Raw genomic sequence first — 21,369 nt, 5'->3', positions numbered from 1 at the left:
TGCATTATTAGTTAGAATAAGACATAAAAACAAAGTATTTTAAAATGTAATGTACTGTAAAGTGCAAGTTAGACTGACAGACTTAGACAATGCACTTGCTTTTGAAATACAAATACAAAGTATTTGACCACTCAAAAATGTGTAAACATAGTTGCTCTATTGCAAATAAATATAAGACTCAAACATAACTCTTTGTTAACAATCCAATTTTCAGTTACATATATGCATTCCTATTGCTAATGAGAATTTATACTTTATCAGGCAGTCGAAAGTTGCTTCAAACTTCTGCTATCGGAGTTAAAAGTTAATATTTATACAAGGTAGCCTATGAAAGTCAACGATTCACTGCAAGCTTTAGTTGAACAGTCTCTCTTGTGTCTCATTGCCATTGTCAAAAGCAGTCTCACAGGAACGTTCCTCTTTTGCTTCCCTTTTCACAACATTCGGGATAAAAATCACATCCTTTAGAAATGACGAGAGCGGCGGAGAGAAAGACGAGCCCAAAGAAAATAGACGAAAGGGAAAAGGAGCAAAAGGAGGGGAGGGTCTATAATCTTTGGCTCCCACAACAAACAATTAGAGCTTTTTTTCTTTCAGAGAGGTTGAAAAAAGAGGTTTAAGAGAGGCGCAGAAGAAGCAGCTAAGGCGTTGGTCTTTTATAGCTCTTGTCATGTGGGTGAAGGCGCAGGGCGGCCATAGGAACACACGCCTAACGTCCAACAACAGGCTGGGCCCCGGGCCCCTTCGCGCTTTCAGCCTGCATAGACGCTGCACCTCAGGGGGCCATTAGAGCCTGAATAGGGCCCTGACAACCCCGCGTAGCTCAGTGGGGTATCGATAAATGCTGACATATTGACTCCCTATGCCCCAGTGCCAGGGGACAGGCGTGCCGAAATATGAGCGTGAAGGACTTGAACGGCAGGATTTTATACATAAAACATCGATGCAAATATACAGTGGGGTCCAAAAGACCGACTGAGACCGATAAAGAAACCTATACTCTTTTGCATTTAGTTGTTTCACTGCAAAATCATATTATCAGGATAAACATTTCAGTGAGGAGTCACATCATCATGTTTTTTTTTCTAAGTTCTAAGTTTGGTCTCAAAATTGCTCAAATGTTAAGAGTTGGAGAGTTCCAAGCATGCATTGCAGCATGAATAAACATAGAAATTATGAATAACACAAGATTATTGTTTTGCTGTTTGCTGACTTTTCAAAAATGCATTGCGTTATTAAATTAGAATTTGGTGAACAGGAAATCTGTGGTTGCCTTGATGGATTTATTGGCTGAATGAGGCTTTTTTTATTTAGTGAACGGACAAATTCAAATGGATAAAACAAAGTAGTGTTACTTAGAACAGTTTTTAAGACAATAGTTGAGAGAACCTAAAAATCTGAATTGCATAGAATTTCTCGAAAATTCCATTTTGACAGTGCACACGCACAGTCCGAGCAGGAACACTTCGAACAGAGTCCTTTTGAATTCCTGTCACCACAGGGAGCGAGAGAAATGAGGAATGGAGGATGCTTCCCCAAGCCGTTTTCTTGAGGGTCACCCTACCTACCTCTGTTCCGAGGGAGTGAGGCTTAGTTTTCTCTACATTCTTCCTTTTTGCCAAAATGGGATTTTGTTTCCTGGGGTTAGGTCCCTGCTAATTAAGGTCACAGCTAAAGTAATGAAATTAAGAAGGACCACAAAGCGAAAAAGGGAACCCAAGGGGTCCGTGCCAATAGTGCAGAAGCCCCTTCAGAGTGCTGTGAAGAGAAAAAGCAATGCAGGAAATCAAATACTAACTCTGAGCTCTGAGAAGCGCCTGTTTATTTTATCCAGAATGTAAAAGGATGGAGTTTAGGTAGGAGACAGAATGCACTCAAGGATTGAGATTTGTGCCTGAAGGACGGCTTCGGAGTCGAGGCATATAATTCTTTCATCATAAAGTGGTTATATAGTACAGTCAAAACTCAGTGTGAGTTCACTCTGGAGGAGAATATCGGCAAAAAAAATTCCCCCAAAAGATATTATGGCTAAAAAAAAAATCTAATTTCCATACAATTGTTAATCTATCCTTATCAAAAGATGCTTTCCTGGAAGGTACGACACTTGCATGGATGACCCATAGGTTGCTCTTTCAAAGCTCAAGAGATGTACGGGAAATGTTACGTTTCATCTATGTATGGATTTTAACCATATTTTCCAGAAATAAAATGTTATATAAATCAGGGGAATGTTATGTGAACAAACTCCTCTAAAAAAAGCTTCAGGATATAGATCGGAATAAAACCAAGGTTTGGTGCATGTAAAGTGAAGTGAAGATTTCTGACAGCTTTTAAAGATTTGAATTGTAAATTGAAATCTACTGGCGCAAATAGATCATGTGTAATCAAATAAACACTTAAAGGGATAGTTCACCCCAAAAATGAGAGTTCTGTCATCATTTACTTCGTCATTTATTTCGTCTGCTGAACAAAAAAAGAAGAATATGGGTAACCAGACAGTTGATGGACCCCAGTTTTCATTTTTGGGTGAACTATTTATTTCAGATGTTTTCTTTACAGTAGCCTAATATAAGACATGTTGTTGAAGGCCAAACTCTCAAATTTGAGCAATGCATGAAAAAAACAACAGTGTTTTTACCTGTGGTGTCTTGTGCATAGCAGAAGAATTTAATGAGAAATGTTCATATCGAGATCTTTCACATTTCAGACTTTTTCTCATACAAAACATCTGAGAAGCAGCAGACTACAGCAAAGGTCTCAAATTTTGCTCACTCCTGTCTAATACTATTGAGATAGTAAAGAAATGTAATTTAATGATTAAAAACTTAGGGGGGGGATCTGCTTTCAAACATCAATCCCTAGCCTTTTCCTTTTTCCGCTTTTGATTCAATGCATACTAGCCTACATGAAATTCCCAATACATTCTTCAGGACATAAGGAGGTCTTTAATATTTCCTGTTTTTTGAGTTTACATCCGCGAACAGTCACAGAAGCTGATGGTAAAGTCAGAGATCAGCGCTCTATTATTGTGTCTTTGGACCGTAAGGGCATTTCAAAATGAGAGTGTACATTCCCCTAGGGAGGGTCCGACAGGGGACGCCTTAAATAAACCCATTAGTTAAAAATGGAAGGCTTGGCTTTTTTCCTTTGAAGTTACAGGGATTGCTCGCTCTTCACCGCTCGCTGTCTCTAAGCTCACCGGTCCACGCTTGCGTATTTTTTAACTTGGTGGAAAGAAGAAACACATTTCTGATTTGCAACACTCTAGGAACGTGTTTATTGTCTTTCTGCTCAGCCTTAAAAACGAGCGGCCACACGTTACATGAAAATAATGAAGAATCCATTTGCGAAGCAGGTCAAAAGCATAAAATGGGCGATGTTATGGCCGTAAGTAGCATGAGCTAATGGTGATTTTAAAGCAGTCGAGCATGGTGTGAATGGCTCTAATTCATCAGCTCTGCGACTGGGCACACGGCTCGAAACTTAATTAGTGTTGCACATTATGTGGGGCATTTTCTCCATTGTAATAAAATTAGAGAGAATGCTTGCTGTACTTTCTAACACGCCTTGCTGTAACGGGGGATGACAATAATCCGCTGGTGTCCGTGCCAACTGTCAAAAACTTTGACATCTATGGCAGACGGGGAGAAACACAGGGGGGGGATTTAGACATTTTTTAGGCATTTAGCTCCATTATGATCCTGTGTTTTCTTCTAACATGGGTAGTGAAGAAAACAGAAACTCTTTAACACAGAATAACCAATGTTATGTCTGTCGCTGAACATGCATTTCAAGCCAATCCCCTCTGATATATCAGTCAAGAAATCACAACGTGCCGAATGTTTTCATAAGCAGTGGTTGAATATAAATATACCACAAATATAATAGACCACACAGATCTTAAGAGACACCAGATCCAATCAAAACAAAGCCAACTATTTAAATATGCTGCTTTGTTTATGAGGGTAAAAACGATCTGATGTTGACAGATGGAGGATGGGGGAAAAGATCTTAGATGTTCTTGGTCTAGTTTTATAAAAATACTGGGCACTGATACATTTATATTTCTTTTTTACAGACTTATTTACCCTATTTGGTACCCTTCATTGATTTAATAATACAGCAAATTTCAAGACTTTTAGTGCATTGAAACTTGATGCAATGAGTTAAATTATAAGTTCTATAATGTGCATGAAGTCATGCTTTCAAATCAAACCAGACTATGCCAATAAATGACCAAGTTTTGAAAATTAAACATTATGCTTGCAGACGCATAATTATAAAACATTGAGAAAATGTCTCTTTTTCTAATCATGTGAAAACAATGCCCATCATGCATTGTATCATCCGTATTATCTGTGATGAATATAAAGCTCTGCGTTCAGTATCATTACATCCAACAAGAAGCATTTTTTTGAGCCAGGCAATTCAATCACAATCCTCACAATGCGCTTCACATAAAACCCTGGAGAAAACAAGAGACACTTTTCCTTTCTATTTGTTTTCGGAGAGCTATCCTGAGTGTGTGACAAGAAAGGAGTCTAAAACAACCAATTAAAGCAAGATTGCCTTCACTCTTGGAAAAACATCGAGTCAGAGCCCCATGGGAACTACTATAGAGCGCTGAGCACTCTTGTCCTTTCCAATGGCACGGTCAAGAACCACCAGACAAGCACAGATAGATGGATAGGAAGATAGATAAATGGCTTTTGGAAACATTGTTTTTCTTGTCAACACATTCACTTACATGAGAATGCAACCCTGATGTCAACTCATTCCTTAACCATCTCCTCCCGCCTTGAGTAAAACCTTTGTAAAATGAAACAACAGTTTCTTGACACGACCGAGACCGATTACCCCTATGATTACAGAATTTGTCCAATCTTAAAGTTTTCAAAAAGTCCATTGCAATAGGGTGAATACACAATAGGAATAGGAAAAATATGAGAAATCTAATATGTCGGTTGTTTTGAGCAATTAGATTACATGGAAAGAAACCCTAGTGAAAAATAAATATACTAAAATGTATTTGGAATACATTTATTTTACCCCAAGTATACTACAAATACATTTACATATTTAAGTACTTAAATACCCTTCTACTGTTGGTTTACTAGATTGGTATACTTTAAGTCTGCTAAATTGGAATTAAAGTAATTTTGTACTTAATGCACTTCAGTTATCCTGAAATAGTGCCGAAGTTCAACTAAAGATATACTTAAGTATATTTGATTGTGCTAAAGTGGAACTATTGCAAGTACACTTGAGGTACACTTTAAATATCATGCATTTAAAGACTGATATTATACAGAGATCATACTATCCTTAGGCTTAATATTAAGAAATGTGCATTGTGCAATAAATAAGTACTCCAAATAAAGTTTAATTATAATATTTATATCAGTAAGTCTCAAGCGATATGTCAGCAAATATGTTGTATACTTTGCCTGAAATAAATGTATTTTAAATACATTTTGGTATTGTTTTTTTCAGTATGAACTCATTTCTCATCACATTTTTTTCTCAGGAATAAATTACATGAGCTTCTATACACATTTATTTTATAGCTCTCTTACTATATGTCAAAAATTTACTTCTTTGTGTATATTATAGAGAAACAAAGTTAACTGAGAATGCTCTGAAAGAGCAAACTCTGAAAAATAACAACTTTAATGTATTCAAGTGTTATAAATGTGCATTCAAATAATCAGCTGAATATATCAAATATGATTTGCGCCCAAATTGGATTGTCAATAACAATAATATCAAGAACTACATCTCTAATGAGAATGAAAAAATATATATATATAATAATAATAAAGAAAAAATGGGTACTTGAGATCCATCATGGCTTAGCCTAGAAAACTAACACATTATTGATCTTTTCTTGGGTTTCTTTCTCTCCGCTGTTTGTTTAGAAAAGCCTCATCCCCACTAATAGCTGTCTCAAAGCATAATCTCCCTCCTCCCCTCCGTAACCTCTTCACGCTCCTCTTTTCACACAGTTAAAGTTAGCCGCCTCGCTGCGGTGATTGTGTTGCTAATGTTGACACCTGCCAGAGCGAGGGCTGTGTGTGCTTCACTGCGGTCTGATGCAGATCATCTCTACACTGGAAGATTACCAGTGCCAAACACACGCTTTACTCTACAGTCGGATAGAGAAAGAAGACAGGAGGAGAAAAGTTGAAAGAGAGATACAGAAGAGTTTCAGATTGTGGGTGTGCAAACCTGCAAGATCACTAAATGTGACAGAAAAGTTATTTGACATCAGTACACAGAATGAGATTATTAAAACCTGGAAATACACAGGGAGTTTGGGGATCTAACATTGTGCGCTATTTATATGTCTTTAATCAAATGAGCAAATGAGTAACATGTGACTCTGTATATAGATTTTCTTGCTTCTTAATAAAGAAGATGCTCTTAGGAAAAATACCGGAGAACAAGATCATCAGGTTTTCTAATACTATGAATGCTCCCACAGAAAATAAGTATAACTTGTAAAAATAGTGCGCATTTTCACTAGTAGTCTCAGACTTGTGGAGCCCACCACATGAATAGCTTTCTTTGTCATCATGACATAAACATTTTTGCATCATAAGACTGTAAACCCTAACGCTCAAAATAATAAATTGGTTTGAGCAGAGCCAACTCAAATTGTACAAATCATTTTTATGAGTATTTAGAACTTTCTTTTTCTTTTGAGTTCACAAACATTTTTAGTCATCTGAATTGTTTCCTTGTTTTGAGTTTTATGAACTTAAATTTAACTGAAACAGGGCTGGTATTTCTATTTCCCAGCATGCTTTGCCATTACGCTCAAAAGGGAGAGTAAATGCTGAAATGAAATCAAGCGTATAGCGTCAGTTCTGGCAGGTCACGTTAGTCAAGCTTCAGTGACTCTCCACTGATCCACGTCTTCCTATAGGGATACGACGCCTATCACTGTATACATATATAAGCTCCTTCAGTATTATGAGCAGCTCTCGCGTTTCTCAGGAGCGAATTACCCTCCTACATCCCCAGCTCCTCCTCTCGCCCAGTCAGGATTTGGCATTCTGATTCCCCTTGAATCAGAATAAATTCTCGAATTATGTTGTATTTTAAAATGTTGAATTAATGATATCTGCAATACATTCATGGTTCTGTTCTGTTTACCCTAAGGGGGTTATTGCTGCTCTTATCCATGCTAGGCTGCATGGATGCGCAGGGAGTTCTCGCCCAGAACAGAACCATACCGCCAATCCAAACTGTATGCTAATTGGTCCTGACAGAAGTGTTATATAATGTTTTGGGTGCAAGATTAATGTTAAATGGGAGATTTAGTAGTGTTTAATGTTTTGTTCTGCTAGTTTAGAAGAGTTTCTGTTATGTTGGTTCTTTGTAGGGTTACCATCAACAGTGACGAGTGGATAAAGTTAAATGTTTAATATTGCTGTACTCATTTAGCAAGTGCTCTGCTATGCTAATGATATCAAAGCATTGTGTTACAAATTAGCAAGGTAGCATTTGTTGAATAAGCTTCTTAAATCTAGCCAAGTACTAAAAATATTTAAGTTGAGATTACATGATAATTGTAAGTTAAATGTATGAATTGGCTTACTCAAATATTTCAAGTTGCAAGTACAAAATAAAAATCTGCAAGTTCTGCTTACTTAAACTTTTTTTTTGTAAAAAATGAACATGAACCAAAATTGATCAGTACAACAAATGTAACCATCAGAAAACATGCATGACATTTAAGACAGATGACTTCACTCACACTGAAATAAAGGGTAGCAGCACAGCAAATCCTTCCCTGGACAAGGCCTGGAAGGAAAAACAGCTCTTGGTGGCTTCCGTCTCAGTGTGTTGGAGTGGGGATTCACCCCCAGTCCCTACAGATGTACATTAATGCAGACAACACACTGAGCCCGTCTCTTCCACAAGCCCTCTTCACCAAACAGGCTGCTGTCCAGCCCCATCGTGTCAGTTTGAAGCCCCCATTCAAAAGTATTCATGCATCTGCCTTCGAGGCACAATGGCCGCTAGTTTATAAACTGTCTGCCTGCGAGCCCAAAAGCTTTAGTCCACATTGTTTTCATACCCTTAATAAACTTTTTGAAGGAGTTCATCAACTGGCCTGAATAGCCTGTGCACTGAATCTCAAGACAGAAAATAACAGAGATCTTTTTTTCTTCTGCTCTTTTCTTTCTTTCTTTCCTTTTTAGGAGCAGTTTCTCTGACAATGGAGAGAGAAGGCTGTTAGACTTCAGAGGAGTCTTAGGCCCAACACACAAAAAAGAAGAAGGCAGCATTCAATTAAAAGAACAAAATGCTTTCCATAAAGGGGAAGGAGACAATTGATTTTTTTTCCCTCCATTCAAAAGTGAGAGGATGATCCGAGCATCACTTCATATCTTATTCCAAAAGAGAAAAACACACATTCAAATGCACACAAAGTGTGAGAATGCAAACAGAGTAAATATGTTCACAATGCACAAAGAGCAGACTTTTGCAAAAGAGAGATCATTTCAAATCAACCTCTGATATTTGAACAGAGATCATTTCAAATTTCATTAGGCTATAACAAAATATTAAAAAAGGATGCATAAACCATCACCTGCTTCATTTTATTCTAAGCATGAGGAATCTGTTTGTATTTGTTCATTTTTCTAAGTGCCTCCTGTGACACCCGTTAGACAGGCAGGACAAATTTCAAAGAGGCAATAAATTTCAGCATTGGCTATAAGCCATTAATCCATTCTCATACCTTTAAAATGTGTGGAAAACTTAAAGGTCTTAAATGGGTGTCTTCTCTAATGAATTTCATCCCCAATTAAAACGGATCGCCAGAGTCCACGTTACGTCTCGTCTTTTCGCCTGTGGGGTCCGGAACGACTCCAAAAAACTCACAAACTTGCGAAATGAACAAGCATAATAAAATATAAGGCGCAAAACTGCTGTCTACTCCGCCTTTCGTGCTTCACTAGTAAAATAAAGAATTATATTTATTGATAATAATAATAATTCATAATAAAAATGTTAATAAAGTAGCCTACAGTATAACAATAAATACATTCATATAAATAATAATAATAATAATAATACAGGAGAGAAACGAAAATACTCAAACACATAGGCCTAATCGTTCGTGTCTGTTTGCGAAAGAAGCGTTAAATTAGATTTGATAAGTTCAACGCGTTTGTTTCGGTCTGTGAAAGCCTGGTCAAGTTTAACAGTGTGCCGACTTCAGGTTATCAAATAATAATAATTATAATCAATAATAATAATTATTATTATTATAAAGCAATGTATTACACAATATGGTAACACTTTATTTTAATGTGCCCTTGATACACGTGTTACATCCATTTGCTATATAATACATATAAATTATGCATAATTACATGCAACTAACCATAAACCAAGCCCTAACTCTATAATTACATAAATAATTATTACTTAAATGTATAATTTAAGTAATAATTATACCCTGTAACAGGGACACATTACAATAAAGTAACCTAAAATATATTAATAATGAACATGAAAAAAAATCGACATAATGGTAAAACTATGATTTAGTTTTTTTTTTGGTTTCCTTTGTTTTCGTTTTGTTAATATTTCTTATTTGGATATGTTGCAGCGGCTTCATTTAAAACAAACGATTATTCAATAATCGTTCTGCACATAACTATATTCATCATTCAGAGCGATTTGACTTTCGGATGTAGAATTCTATGAGTTCAGCGCATCACTTGTTGCTGAATGACTTTCTCAGCGGTGATTCTGAGCTCGATCAGCTGCGCGATGACCTGCCCGAGTGTGAGAGAGGTCACCGGTCACTGCCATTTACCGCATCCCGGGATCCTCCATTGTTCCTAAAAGCCACTTGAACGGATCCTCTAAAACACCGACCAACGGGACTGAAACGCTCCATTAGTTAAATCCACACGCGCGCGCTGGAAAAGAGTGCGTAAATGATTGCTAAGACAAATGCGTAAAATACAACGGAACAGATCCCAAATACAATTCTGCCATATTAAAGATCCAGACTATTGAACAATTATTGCACTATTTTATATTCTCGAATGCATGAACAAAAATATAATAAATGTTTTAATGATAATCCTAAAACTAACATGCCTTTCATCGATGTGGGCATTCAATTATCTCCTCAGCAGGCATGTCTTCTGACACACCATTTGGCATAAATACCTTATTTTCTATCACATAAATAAGAATTTTTACACTGCGCATAAGAATGTTGCGCTCTGATTCTGGAACACACAACTATTGTGTGTTCTGAAGCACAATCCATATAATTTCCATGTGCTATTGACAACAATACAACTGCAACGAAATACAATATCTCTGTGAAATATTTTAGCAACGCACGAATCTTAATGAATCATTTGTTCAAAACGACAGCAAAATTAACAAGATTGCGCACTATAAGTTTTGGTTTCATCTTCAGGCAACCTCCTCACACACACACACACACACACACACTTTAATGAGGCATGCTCTCATCTGTATCGCAGCTTGTGTGTGTCAAGTGTGACCCGCCCTCGCAAATCAAATGGCTAAAACGGAAATGACAATTTACATGTCAGAATCAATTGTGTATTTAAGCCCCCGTTACAAACATTAACCAGATACGAACGCACCAAATACAATATCCATTAGAATTGCTCGAACGAAGAGGGAATTACGCACAAAGATCCAAGCAGATATACAGTATTATGTGCGATTCATGAAGACCTATTACATTTGGGGTTCAAAGCACTTAAAAAGTTGAAAAATGAAATCCTCTCTGGTTATTAACACGAGCAGATAATAGCGTTTATGTGCGTAAAGTCCTCTGTGCACTCCAGAATCGCCCCGTTAACAACGGACGAGTGAAAACCGCACCATTACAAGAATTCTCTCAGATATAAGAGAATGATATTCTCCATAACATCTGCGCAGAGATTTGCACTGTCCCAGATGGCGAACCGCGTTTAATGAACAGTCAGGCAGACTCGTCAAGCAGTAATGTGAAGTCGCTTTGTCCTGCAGTCTCAAGTGTTTCTGATGAGCAAAAGACATCCACGGATCAAAGATCATAAGCTTCTCAATTTCCCTTGAACTGCCTGAGCCCTCATTCACATCATCTTTACCCACTTTCGGTTATTTTTAAACATCTCTACAACACATCAAAACTCACGCCCTGTCTGGAGTTCACGGGTCACCCGCAATCTAAAAACGGCATTGTTAACTGGTCTATAATCCCTGTGTAGAGACCAATTACAGCAGAGTCAATAAAAGCCACATTCAAATACCAGCCATGTTTGCATTTTTCCATTCAACAGTAGCTGGATCACTAGCAAGAATTATTATGTACTGTATATTGTTCATTTCCTCGCACCTCATTACATTTATAATCGTGCCATGGAGTGATAAGGTCAGTGCTCTGCATTGTTAAAGGGTTTGTAAACTGTTACCTTCCCAAATACAGCAATCAACCCAAAGCCTCAAGACAAGGATTTCACACAAATAAAAACAATTGTACTAAAAATAATAGGTTACACTTTATTTTAAGGTGTCATTGTTACAGTAATTATATTTAAGTACTGAGTATTATGAACTTCATGTAGCTACTTCCGGGTTAGGGTTTGGTTGAGGGTTAGTTGCATGTAATTATGCATAATGTTCTGTTATTACTATAGTAAGTATGTAACGTGTAACAAGGACACTGTAAAACAAAGTGTTACCAGACAATATATTAAGAAACGGTTACACGTTATTTTAATGTCGCTGTTACAGTGTAATTATACATTTAAGTACTGAGTAATAATAATTAACTACAGACTTACTATAGGGTTAGGATTAGGGTTTGGTTTAGGGTTAGGTGCATAGTTATGCTAATTTAAAAGTGAGAAACAATAGGCTATACGATAATCATGTTTTAATTTAACATGATATAAATGATTGTTGTAATTATTATTAGTGATTTTAGAAGTAGTAGTAGCCTATATCAAATTAATAACTAAATAATAATAAAATTTCTAATCTAATGCCTGGGTTAAAAATTTATGGTATGTTGATCTGGCTTTTTTTTTTTTTTTTTTTTTTAAATGTCACCTTCATAAATGCTTGAATCCAAATCATAGTCAACTCAATTGCATCTGGTTCGGTAAATTTTTCGCAATAAGAACTGGCTTTATCTTAATTTTAAGTAATGAGCAGCACTGTAATGGCGAAATCAGTAGCTGCAGTGTAATATTATTATGAGCTTATATCTGTTTTTATTAATACGCCTGTCAACAAAAAATGGTTAATACCAGAGTATAACACACGCGCGCGCGCGCACGCACACACACACACACACACACACACACTCATATATATATATATATATATATATATATATATATATATATATATATATATATATATATATATATATATATATATATATATATATATATATATATATATATATATATATATATATATATATATATATATATATATATATATATATATATATATATATATATATATATATATATATGAAACCCTGGAGTCTATACACTAAAGAAAATCCCTCGCCAGTCAAATTCTCGAGCTGTGTTGAGACAGGGTGACGGGAGAGAAGAGGTTAATCCGTCTTTAATGCAGTGATGGTCCACACTCTGATGGTAATGTTATCTCTGCCCAACATTTGGGTCTCCTACAATTTCAGCCCAGCCAAAATAGCTGCAAGAAAGTGCAGATGGAGTCACTCTCGACGCCTGAGGAGAAAAAATATTAATAGCTAAATAACTTCCCCTTACTTTCACTTAATCTTCCTCTCTCTCTCTGTGTCCCTGTAACATATTCTATTCCAGATTGATTTGTTTAAAATGTCTCCCTATGCTTCTCTTTCAGCGCGGCTTTAGGCTCGAAAGTATCTGCTTTATTTTTTATATGTGAAGCAAGAGAGAGAATGCCCTGCTGGTGCGCGTGTAGGGCGCATAAACCAAAACTACGTGAAACCGCTCTTTTCCAGAATATTCTCCTCTTGCTTTATCATAGGAAAATGTTGCATTTTAAATGCATTTTTTCTGTTTTCTTCTAAATATCGCTGAGTTCGTGCACACTCTGTAGCTTACAATAGGCATCAGACTGAGTGAGTCCCCGGCATCAGACTGCGCAACGCTCACAGCCATCTCGCCTACAGGTTTTTGATCACCATTATCCCATAACAACACTCCTAAACCCCTGACTGAAGTCTGTTTGATTAGTCTGAAAACCTCAGGTAATCCACAGATTTGCTGAAGTGTCCAGTGCCACTCTCACAAATGGACGCGCGCTCGCGTTTAACTGGTGCTCCTCCAGACAAAAAGAGCACCAGGTGAGCTGTCAGACGCGGGGCTGTAACCCATTAAACACTAATTAAGTTTGGCAGGTTTGTGCTAACTCTGCTGTCGCTCATCATATTTTTTATTTCCGTAACGAGGATGGCAGGTGCACAAGATTATTATTATTGTAATGGCCACTAAACCAAATGTGGAAGTCATGGTTAAGGCTATTAAGGTTAGGCACTTGGAGATGCTCAGGGTGGAGGCAATTTAGACCAAAAAAGACAAAATATGTTTTTAAAAAGTTTGTCATATGGCAAAAAAAAAAAAAAAATCCTACAAGATTTTTGTACCTAACTAGCCTACTGCGTGATCAGCCTAACAAACACAAGCCACCAAATAAGTAAATAAAAAGTTGCATGTATTTTATATGCAGCAAGAAGTCAAACAAAATGTAAAAATTTGAGTTCTGACTTTTTTGATTAACTAGATTGTCCAATGCGTAATTAATTTAAGACCCTATAAACGCATGCAATAAATAAATAAATAATGTATGTTGTATACACCAACATGTTTACGAGATTCCATCAATGTAATAATGTTTGCATGCATTTTGTATGCCAAAAATGTCAGCAAAAATGAAAAATTTGAGGTCTGACTTTTTTTTATTTAGTCTTTGTAATCAATTTAACACCTTATAAATGAATGAATAAATAAATAATGTATGTTGTACACCCCAAAAAGGTTTACAGGAACCTATCAATGTAAACATGAAACATAAAAAATAAATAAAACACAAATAAATAAATAAATGTTTGCATCTATTATGTATGCCACAAATGTCAACAAAAAGAAAAAATGTGAGATTTTTTTTTTTTATATGTAATCAATTTAATACCTTATAAAGACATAAATAAGTAAATAAATAATGTATTTTGTATTAAAAAAAAAAAGTTTGCAAGCATCCATCAATGTAAATAAATAAATACCAGATCATATAAAATAAACACAAAATCTCATGAATTTACGCCCTGGGCGAGTCACTGTGAGCCGTTTAGAGATGAAAGTGAAAAGAAATAAAGGGGCTCAGTTTAATCAGGGCTTAAAAGCTCTTCTACATTAGGGTTTGTGCGCGAAGAGCTGCTGGAGGATCAGTGTGTTTCTCACCGGTGCCTGCGAGCTCTTACACTCCTCAGCGACACAGACGCCCATTCAACACACCGCAGCTCTAATAGTCTTAACATTATTAAATGTTATCCGGATGGTAAACTTAAAGAATCCCTTCAAAGAATTTAACAGTGAATTCAGTGTTTGTGCCGAAGATGAGACACTGGAAATGACAGATTTATGGAATCATTAAACCAGAGATGACGCACTCACAGCATTCCCAACAACAACTACAACCAGTGGACAGCGACAGAAACAGCGGGGTTGGTTTTCATGCACTTGTTTAAAAACGAATATCAGTTTCGCCCTGTGTATAAACGCATATCAAAATATTTATGAATTAAGTATAACTCTGGCATAATTTAGATCATGCAATTAGGAGAAAACAGAAATAATTATTTAACAAATGAATTCATATATCATTCTATAGCAATTAAAGAAACTCAGATATGTGCAAACGAAGCTTTACTTTGTCTTAAACCAACTGCGCAGTTACGCGCAACTAAACCCGCACAAAAGACGTCGTTTTGCACCATGAAATGTTGAGCTTACAATTCTAAACGCTCCTTCATATTACAAAACTATCTAGCAGCAGGGAGCACTGAATAATTTATCTGCCTTTCTTTTCTTATACCCTTTGTACAAAGTTTTCCCCTCTTTTCTGGGATCTTTGAATGGGGGTCATCGGTCCAGTTACTCTTTTTTGCTGCCCGGCTCCAGTGCTTTTTCTCTTTTTGTATCTCAGTCTAAAGGTTACAAAGGCTTAAAACGAGATTGTTCATAACCACGTTTGGGGGAAGAAAAGGCAAAAGCGTAATGTGACCTGTTATAAAAACAATATTAAATACATTAGTGCATTATTGCAATAGTACAAATATGACCTTTTAGAATTCTAATATTATATTTCGAATTAAAATAGTAGGTTTAATTATAGCTACATATATTATGGCCAAAAAATTAAATATTAATATAATAATATATTAATATGTCCGAAAATATGAAGTCTATAATATAGTTTGCTATAGTTGTGCAATTCAATTAAAATGTTTTCAAATACATATTTTCAATTCACAATATGAAGGTCATGATAATATAATATAATATAATATAATATAATATAATATAATATAATATAATATAATATAATATGTATAAATGCAAAATGTTGCCAAAACAAGTCCCTCCACCGGGTCCACATGTCCCGCGTAATGTAGTTGCTTAAACTGACATCGATTCTCAAATGGGTCAAACTGTCAGTTGTCGTTTAGGGGGTCGTTAAAACGCAAGGGAAATGGAATGTGCCACACAAATTAATTTACCAGGCTAAATACCTGACGTCAGGGCTCACATAAATAATTGAGTAAGTACCGAACAGCTAGTAGCATGAATAATGAGAGCTATTTGTGCCATTTTTTTTCCAAGGGGGCGCACAGATTCCCCCTGGCGAGAATGAAGGACTGCAGCATCTGTCCTTTTCAAATAACTACTTAATGAAATATCAATTGCAACAGCAGCACCAATTATAGCACCAGTCCATCATGATCTGTCAGTGCAACTGATCCACACCTCAAAAAGCAGAGTTCGCGTTTTAATACACAACTTTTACGCACCACGTTTCCTCGCATCTTTTCGCACACAATGAGAAATGTAAAGGCCTCTGACCTTTGTCCCCGAGAATCCCATCGATGCTGTGTTTGGTTTTCTTTTCTCCGTCTTCATCTTTTTTATCACAGTCGTCATCGTCATCTTTCTTGCCAAAACGAGCTCTCAAAACCCGACTAATGGAGCTAACTATAAAGAGAGATAATAATCACTGTAACGCCCAGTGTAACAATCATAATGTGATCATTTTTTTTTTGTCATTTATAGATATCCGAAATCCAAAATTCCAAATTTAATCAGAACCGAATATACAGAATGATCCATTATTTAAAAAGATGCAGTGAAATGCGTAACGTCCTCTAAATGTCAGTAAGAAAGAAATGGTGCTTACCGGAAGAGGCCTCACCTGAAGGAACCGTGCCTCTGTCACACACCCCGTCCTTCAGCAACTTATCCCGGATTTCCCAGCTGAACATCCCGGGGTTCTCGCGTTTGTATTCCTCGATTCTCTTTTCAACGTCGGGTGTTGCAACTTGCTTTAGTATAGAACAAAAAAAAAAATGTGGAGGCGGAGAAAACACAGGGAGAAGAAAGAAATGCGCATTCTGTTTACTATAAATCCTTCGTTTCCATATAGATTTAAGAACTTTTTTAATAAACTCTCCATTGCGAAATGTTTGAGGGTGAAATCGTTCACTCACCCTGGGTTTGCTTCCACCTATTGCTCCCGGACGAATGGAGCCGGTCTCCTGGTACCGACAGAGGATTTTGGACACGCAGCCGTGTGAGACCCGCAGTTGTCTGGAGATCACACAGGGTCGGATGCCGTGATGGGCCATTTCCACTATTTTGTGTCGGATATGATTCGGCAGAGGCCTTCCGTTGATGAAAACTCCACCGAGCTGGTTCACTCGACCTTGACCCAGAGGCGTTGAGACTGCGGGAAAACATTCAGGCCCAAAAAGGGCGATTGAAAGAAGGAAACAATAGCATACTCTGTAAGATAGAGAAAGTAACACTTTACAATACCCATGTTAACTGTGCAATTAAATTTGTGATATTGATGACCTAAATCTACATTTTGTTGAACATCTTGCAATTACGCAGTTTTGTGCAACGTAAAATTACACATAATGTTGTCAAAACACAAGGCTACTTTACTTGTGGACTAGTTTTGAGGATAAACTCACAAATTCTGTGAGTCATCTAGGCTTTGCACCGAATTTATCACAAAAACATCTACATGCTGTCATTCTGATTAATCATATCACATCAGCTAATATCATTTATCACGTAATCGTGCGTAACGCCTTGTGTTTATTGGAAGATGCGAATGATGATTAATCAAAGCCTGCAGAATCAATCCAAAAAAATCTCATTCTCACACATTTTCTTTCCTGAAAGAATCCCTCTATACTATCAGCCTATCTGATGCGTTAGGAGAGGATGTAACACTTGAGGACACTAATTGCCATTCAAGAGGCACTAAAGATGTGCCACTTTAAACCTCGATTATTCCCAGTCATGCAACACAAATATTAGTGTGATGCTTTGAGCCAGTTTTATTTCCCTTCATTGCTGCGAGATACTTCTGCAAATCCCACAGATTGCCGGATTCGTGGGTTGGAAGGCTTTCGTCAAACTGCTCTTAAGCACGAATTCACTCGATAGGAAAGACGTTCCCATTTAATGCGCGAGCTGCGTATGGAAATCATACGTCCAGACTGGAGCATTTTACTCATAATGCTGCCAGAAAAATCTCTTTGTTGTCAATTATTAAATCACTGATTTCATAACTATGAACTGTGCTATTTTTTTTAACTCTTGTTCGGTCATATTTCAGATTATTTCGTTTCTTTAATCGTATCACTATCGCGTAAAAGAGTGCTAGACAAAAAATATCTATTTTTTAATTCTAAAAAAACTCAGTATTTTAAAATTATAAATAGGCCTATGTGATGTAATTTTTTAAATAATAATAATAATAATAAGAAGAAGAAAAATAAGTAGTTTTCGTACCTTCTAATGGGAATCCGGTTCTGGGGTAGTTCTGGCCTGGAGCTGGCCGCATCATTCGAGGAACTGTTCCTGGTAAAGTAGCCATTCCAGCTACTCCCAAAACTATTGAAACTCTCACTAATAAATGAAAGAAATCAATCACACGGAAAGCTCCAGTGTTGTTTGCGCCGTGGAAACTGTAACGGATCCAAAGAATTTAAAAAGAAATCCAAACACACACACACACACACACACGCACCAGTGGACAATGCCCAGTGTGCAGAAGAAAAGTTGTTCTTACAGTGAATACCCAAAAACAAGAGCAGAGTAAAGCATGCAATGTGTTCTGAAGCAACTGTGAGTAAATATTAGTGAGAGGATCTGCTAGTTGTGATTACAGCTGCTGTTTGCTGCTGAGAGGAGTTTAAGTGGCCAACTTTGGCGCACATAGTGGGAGGAGGAAGCGCGCGCTGCCATAGGCTCTTCGGCACTCTTTTACAGCACGGAGAGGAAGGGTAATGCCCGAGATCTCTCGTCCAATCGGGAGGAACTTTGCAGAAAACACACAAGCGCACTGCCCTCCCACTCCCTCTAAATCAACACAGGAAATGTTACAATGAGTTTTCATTCATCTCTCATTTGAACTGAAACGTCAGTTTAGTGCGTTGGACTCTCTCTGTAGACACACACACACACACACACACACACACACACACACACACAATATATATTTAATATAATATAATATTTTATTTTATACAAAAAACTACTCTTGAAACAATAAAACTAACATATTTGTATGCCATCGTAGTGGGAAAATCTGTGTGATCCTAAATGTGTGCATTGGGAAAACCATTGTAATCGTGTATTTTAACTTGACATTTGTGAATATATCATAACTTACTATTTTTATTAATAGATTCACAGTGTGCAATTATGTTTATCATCATTATTAAATAAGATAAAGTGATTTTGAGTATACAGGGGGAAAAGAGCAACACGGCAGATATCCATCAATTTGCAGTGTTGCATCATGAAGAATCTGATTCTAATTGTTTTGTGTAAATAAAGAACAGAAAGTTCAGCACAGTTATACCTGAGGTCAGAGACGGTCATGATGATGCACAAGAACTGATGAAGATGAAGAGACTTGGCCTGAAACATTTGACATATTCAATATAGAATAGACTGAATAGTTAATAATAATACCTATATTAGAAAAATAAAAGATATATGACAAGAATACATTTAACCTGGATATAGAGTTGTACTCTATGGTTCTTTAGAGATTGAAAAAGTTGGTTACACTTTATTTAAGGTGTCTGTGGTACAGTGTAATAATACATTTAAGTGCTGAGTAATATTAATTAACATGTACACTGTAATAGGGTTTGGTTTAGGGTTAGTTGCGTGTAATATGAACAGTTTGTAGTAATTACAGAAACTAAATGTAGGCTAACTTGTGTAACAAGGACTGTAAAACAAAGTGTTTACCAAAAAGCCAATATTTCAAAGGTTCTTCCGTACAGATGCTTTTTCTGAACAACTAGAAAATGTTCATTATGATCGAAAAAAACCCTCGTGACTCTAGCTGAAACTTCATTTTATGAGTGTAAGTCACTTCACCTGTTTTTCCCGGAGACCTGGGAGTCGTTTAACAGCACATGTGATAAAAATCCTCCAGAATCTTTAGGTTGAATGGCTGTGCGCGTGTCCGGCTCTGTGGGACCGCCGCGCGCAGAGATTGTGTGGAAATTGCCGTGGCGAACACTCCTGGTGGAAAGCAATTTCACAAATAATTTTTACAACAATTAGGGAGTGTGGCGGGGTGAAATGGCGATTTCACATGCAGATGTTCCGGTAGGGAAGGACCTGGTGCCCGGCAGCGGAGCTCTAACCCTCAGTGTCCGGCTCTGGTGAGCAGCGCGCGGGTCAGAGACGCACCGGTGATAATAGGTAACTATCAAAACAGAACTTTAGGATTTAGTCAAAAAATTTATAGTAATCTTTTCAAAATTACACAACCGCACACTAACCCTTCTCTCCCCATACATCATTTTGTTACAACATTGACTTTCCAAAGTGCATATAATTAAAGGTATTCATAAATTGATTATTGAGTTTCTTGTGTGCACTCAAATTTGTTATAAATCATCTCTTTTATTTCTGCAACTTTACACTCTAGATCTTAAGATCGTTCTGCAAACAAGTTAGAATAGGACATGCCGGTAAAAAAATGCTCAGATTTCTTTCCAGAGACACTCAAAAGTGATGTCATGGATAATGTTATGAAAACATGAAACTTTAAAGTTAATATCCGGTTGACTTGAGCGTGGATAATTTATAGGTTACCTTTGAGTCGATTATTTATAGAGCATATATTTCAGCTTTAAATGTCTGTTTTTTATTTAAACATATTTGTCTAACTACCATCCTGCAATATCGTCTAAAATTGTTCTTTTAAAAGTATACAAAAAAGGGTTTTCTTCATCTGAACATTTAAAAACCAGCGTTATTGTTTTAAGAGTGTATAAACTGGTTTCAAAATCAGAATCAAAAGCTTAATATCAATTTAAGTAGAAGAGTCATTGCAAATAAGTCCAAAGAAGAACAATAATTTAAAGAAAAACAATGTGTGAAAAATAAAATAATATCCAATATCCAACACTTCTCATTGCAATATCGCATGGAGAGTATTGCCACTAGAACTACCTAAATAAAGCCTAAAGAATATATGGATTAATTGTGCATTAATTATTTAATTATTCAAAACCTGAAATAAAGCGAAAACACCTGCACAATATTTTTACAGCCCTTGACAATATTGGACTGAAGAGGCATTCACTCCATGTGTAAATGAATGTGTGTCCACTAGCAGGCGATATAGGTTAACTATGTCACATAAGATGTTGCAAATCTGGTTTTACATCCTTCTTGCAATGGAAACATTTTATAAGAACAACACATGAAGCATGATACTATCAAGTGCACCTGGTTACTGGCGCATTAGACGTTCCTTGAACGTAAAACCCCTTTCTTAAAGGAAAGGGGTTTTATTTATGTCTTTCTTAAAGGGGTTTTACGTTTTTATTTTATTTTAATTTTTTCTTTGATATTGACATTGTGCGAACTTGTTTTCATGTTTGTGAAGCACTTTGTGTTGCATTCCATGTATGAAAAGTGCTATATAAATAAATGTTTATTATTATTATTATTATTATTATTATAAAGGGACAGTTCGCCCAAAAATGACAGTTCTGTCATCATTTTCTCACCCTCGTGTTGTTCCAAA

General features: G+C 36.5%; 1 protein-coding gene across 2 annotated transcripts in view; it reads right to left on the bottom strand.

The window, feature by feature from the left end:
• Positions 1 to 20,125, bottom strand: part of pax7a (paired box 7a) — a 64,509-nt gene extending 44,384 nt beyond the window's left edge. The window contains exons 1-5 of one of the 2 annotated variants that reach the window (XM_056255324.1): positions 19,704 to 20,125; positions 18,099 to 18,215; positions 16,781 to 17,016; positions 16,471 to 16,615; positions 16,140 to 16,268 (exon numbers count right to left, since the gene is read on the bottom strand). In XM_056255324.1, coding sequence (XP_056111299.1) covers positions 16,140 to 16,268; positions 16,471 to 16,615; positions 16,781 to 17,016; positions 18,099 to 18,183 — 595 coding nt within the window. In that variant the 5' untranslated portion in view covers positions 18,184 to 18,215; positions 19,704 to 20,125. Of the gene's footprint in view, positions 1 to 16,139; positions 16,269 to 16,470; positions 16,616 to 16,780; positions 17,017 to 18,098; positions 18,744 to 19,703 lie in introns of those variants that run through there. The other variant, XM_056255325.1, reaches the window with a different exon arrangement.
• Positions 20,126 to 21,369: the final 1,244 nt, after the last annotated feature.

The sequence above is a fragment of the Rhinichthys klamathensis genome, unplaced genomic scaffold (assembly GCF_029890125.1).
Source record: "Rhinichthys klamathensis goyatoka isolate OS25496 unplaced genomic scaffold, OSU_Roscu_1.1 h1tg000120l_1, whole genome shotgun sequence".
NCBI lineage: Eukaryota > Metazoa > Chordata > Actinopteri > Cypriniformes > Leuciscidae > Rhinichthys > Rhinichthys klamathensis.
The sequence above is the reverse complement of the archived record's forward strand: the minus strand, read 5'-3'. Positions and strand labels throughout refer to the sequence as shown.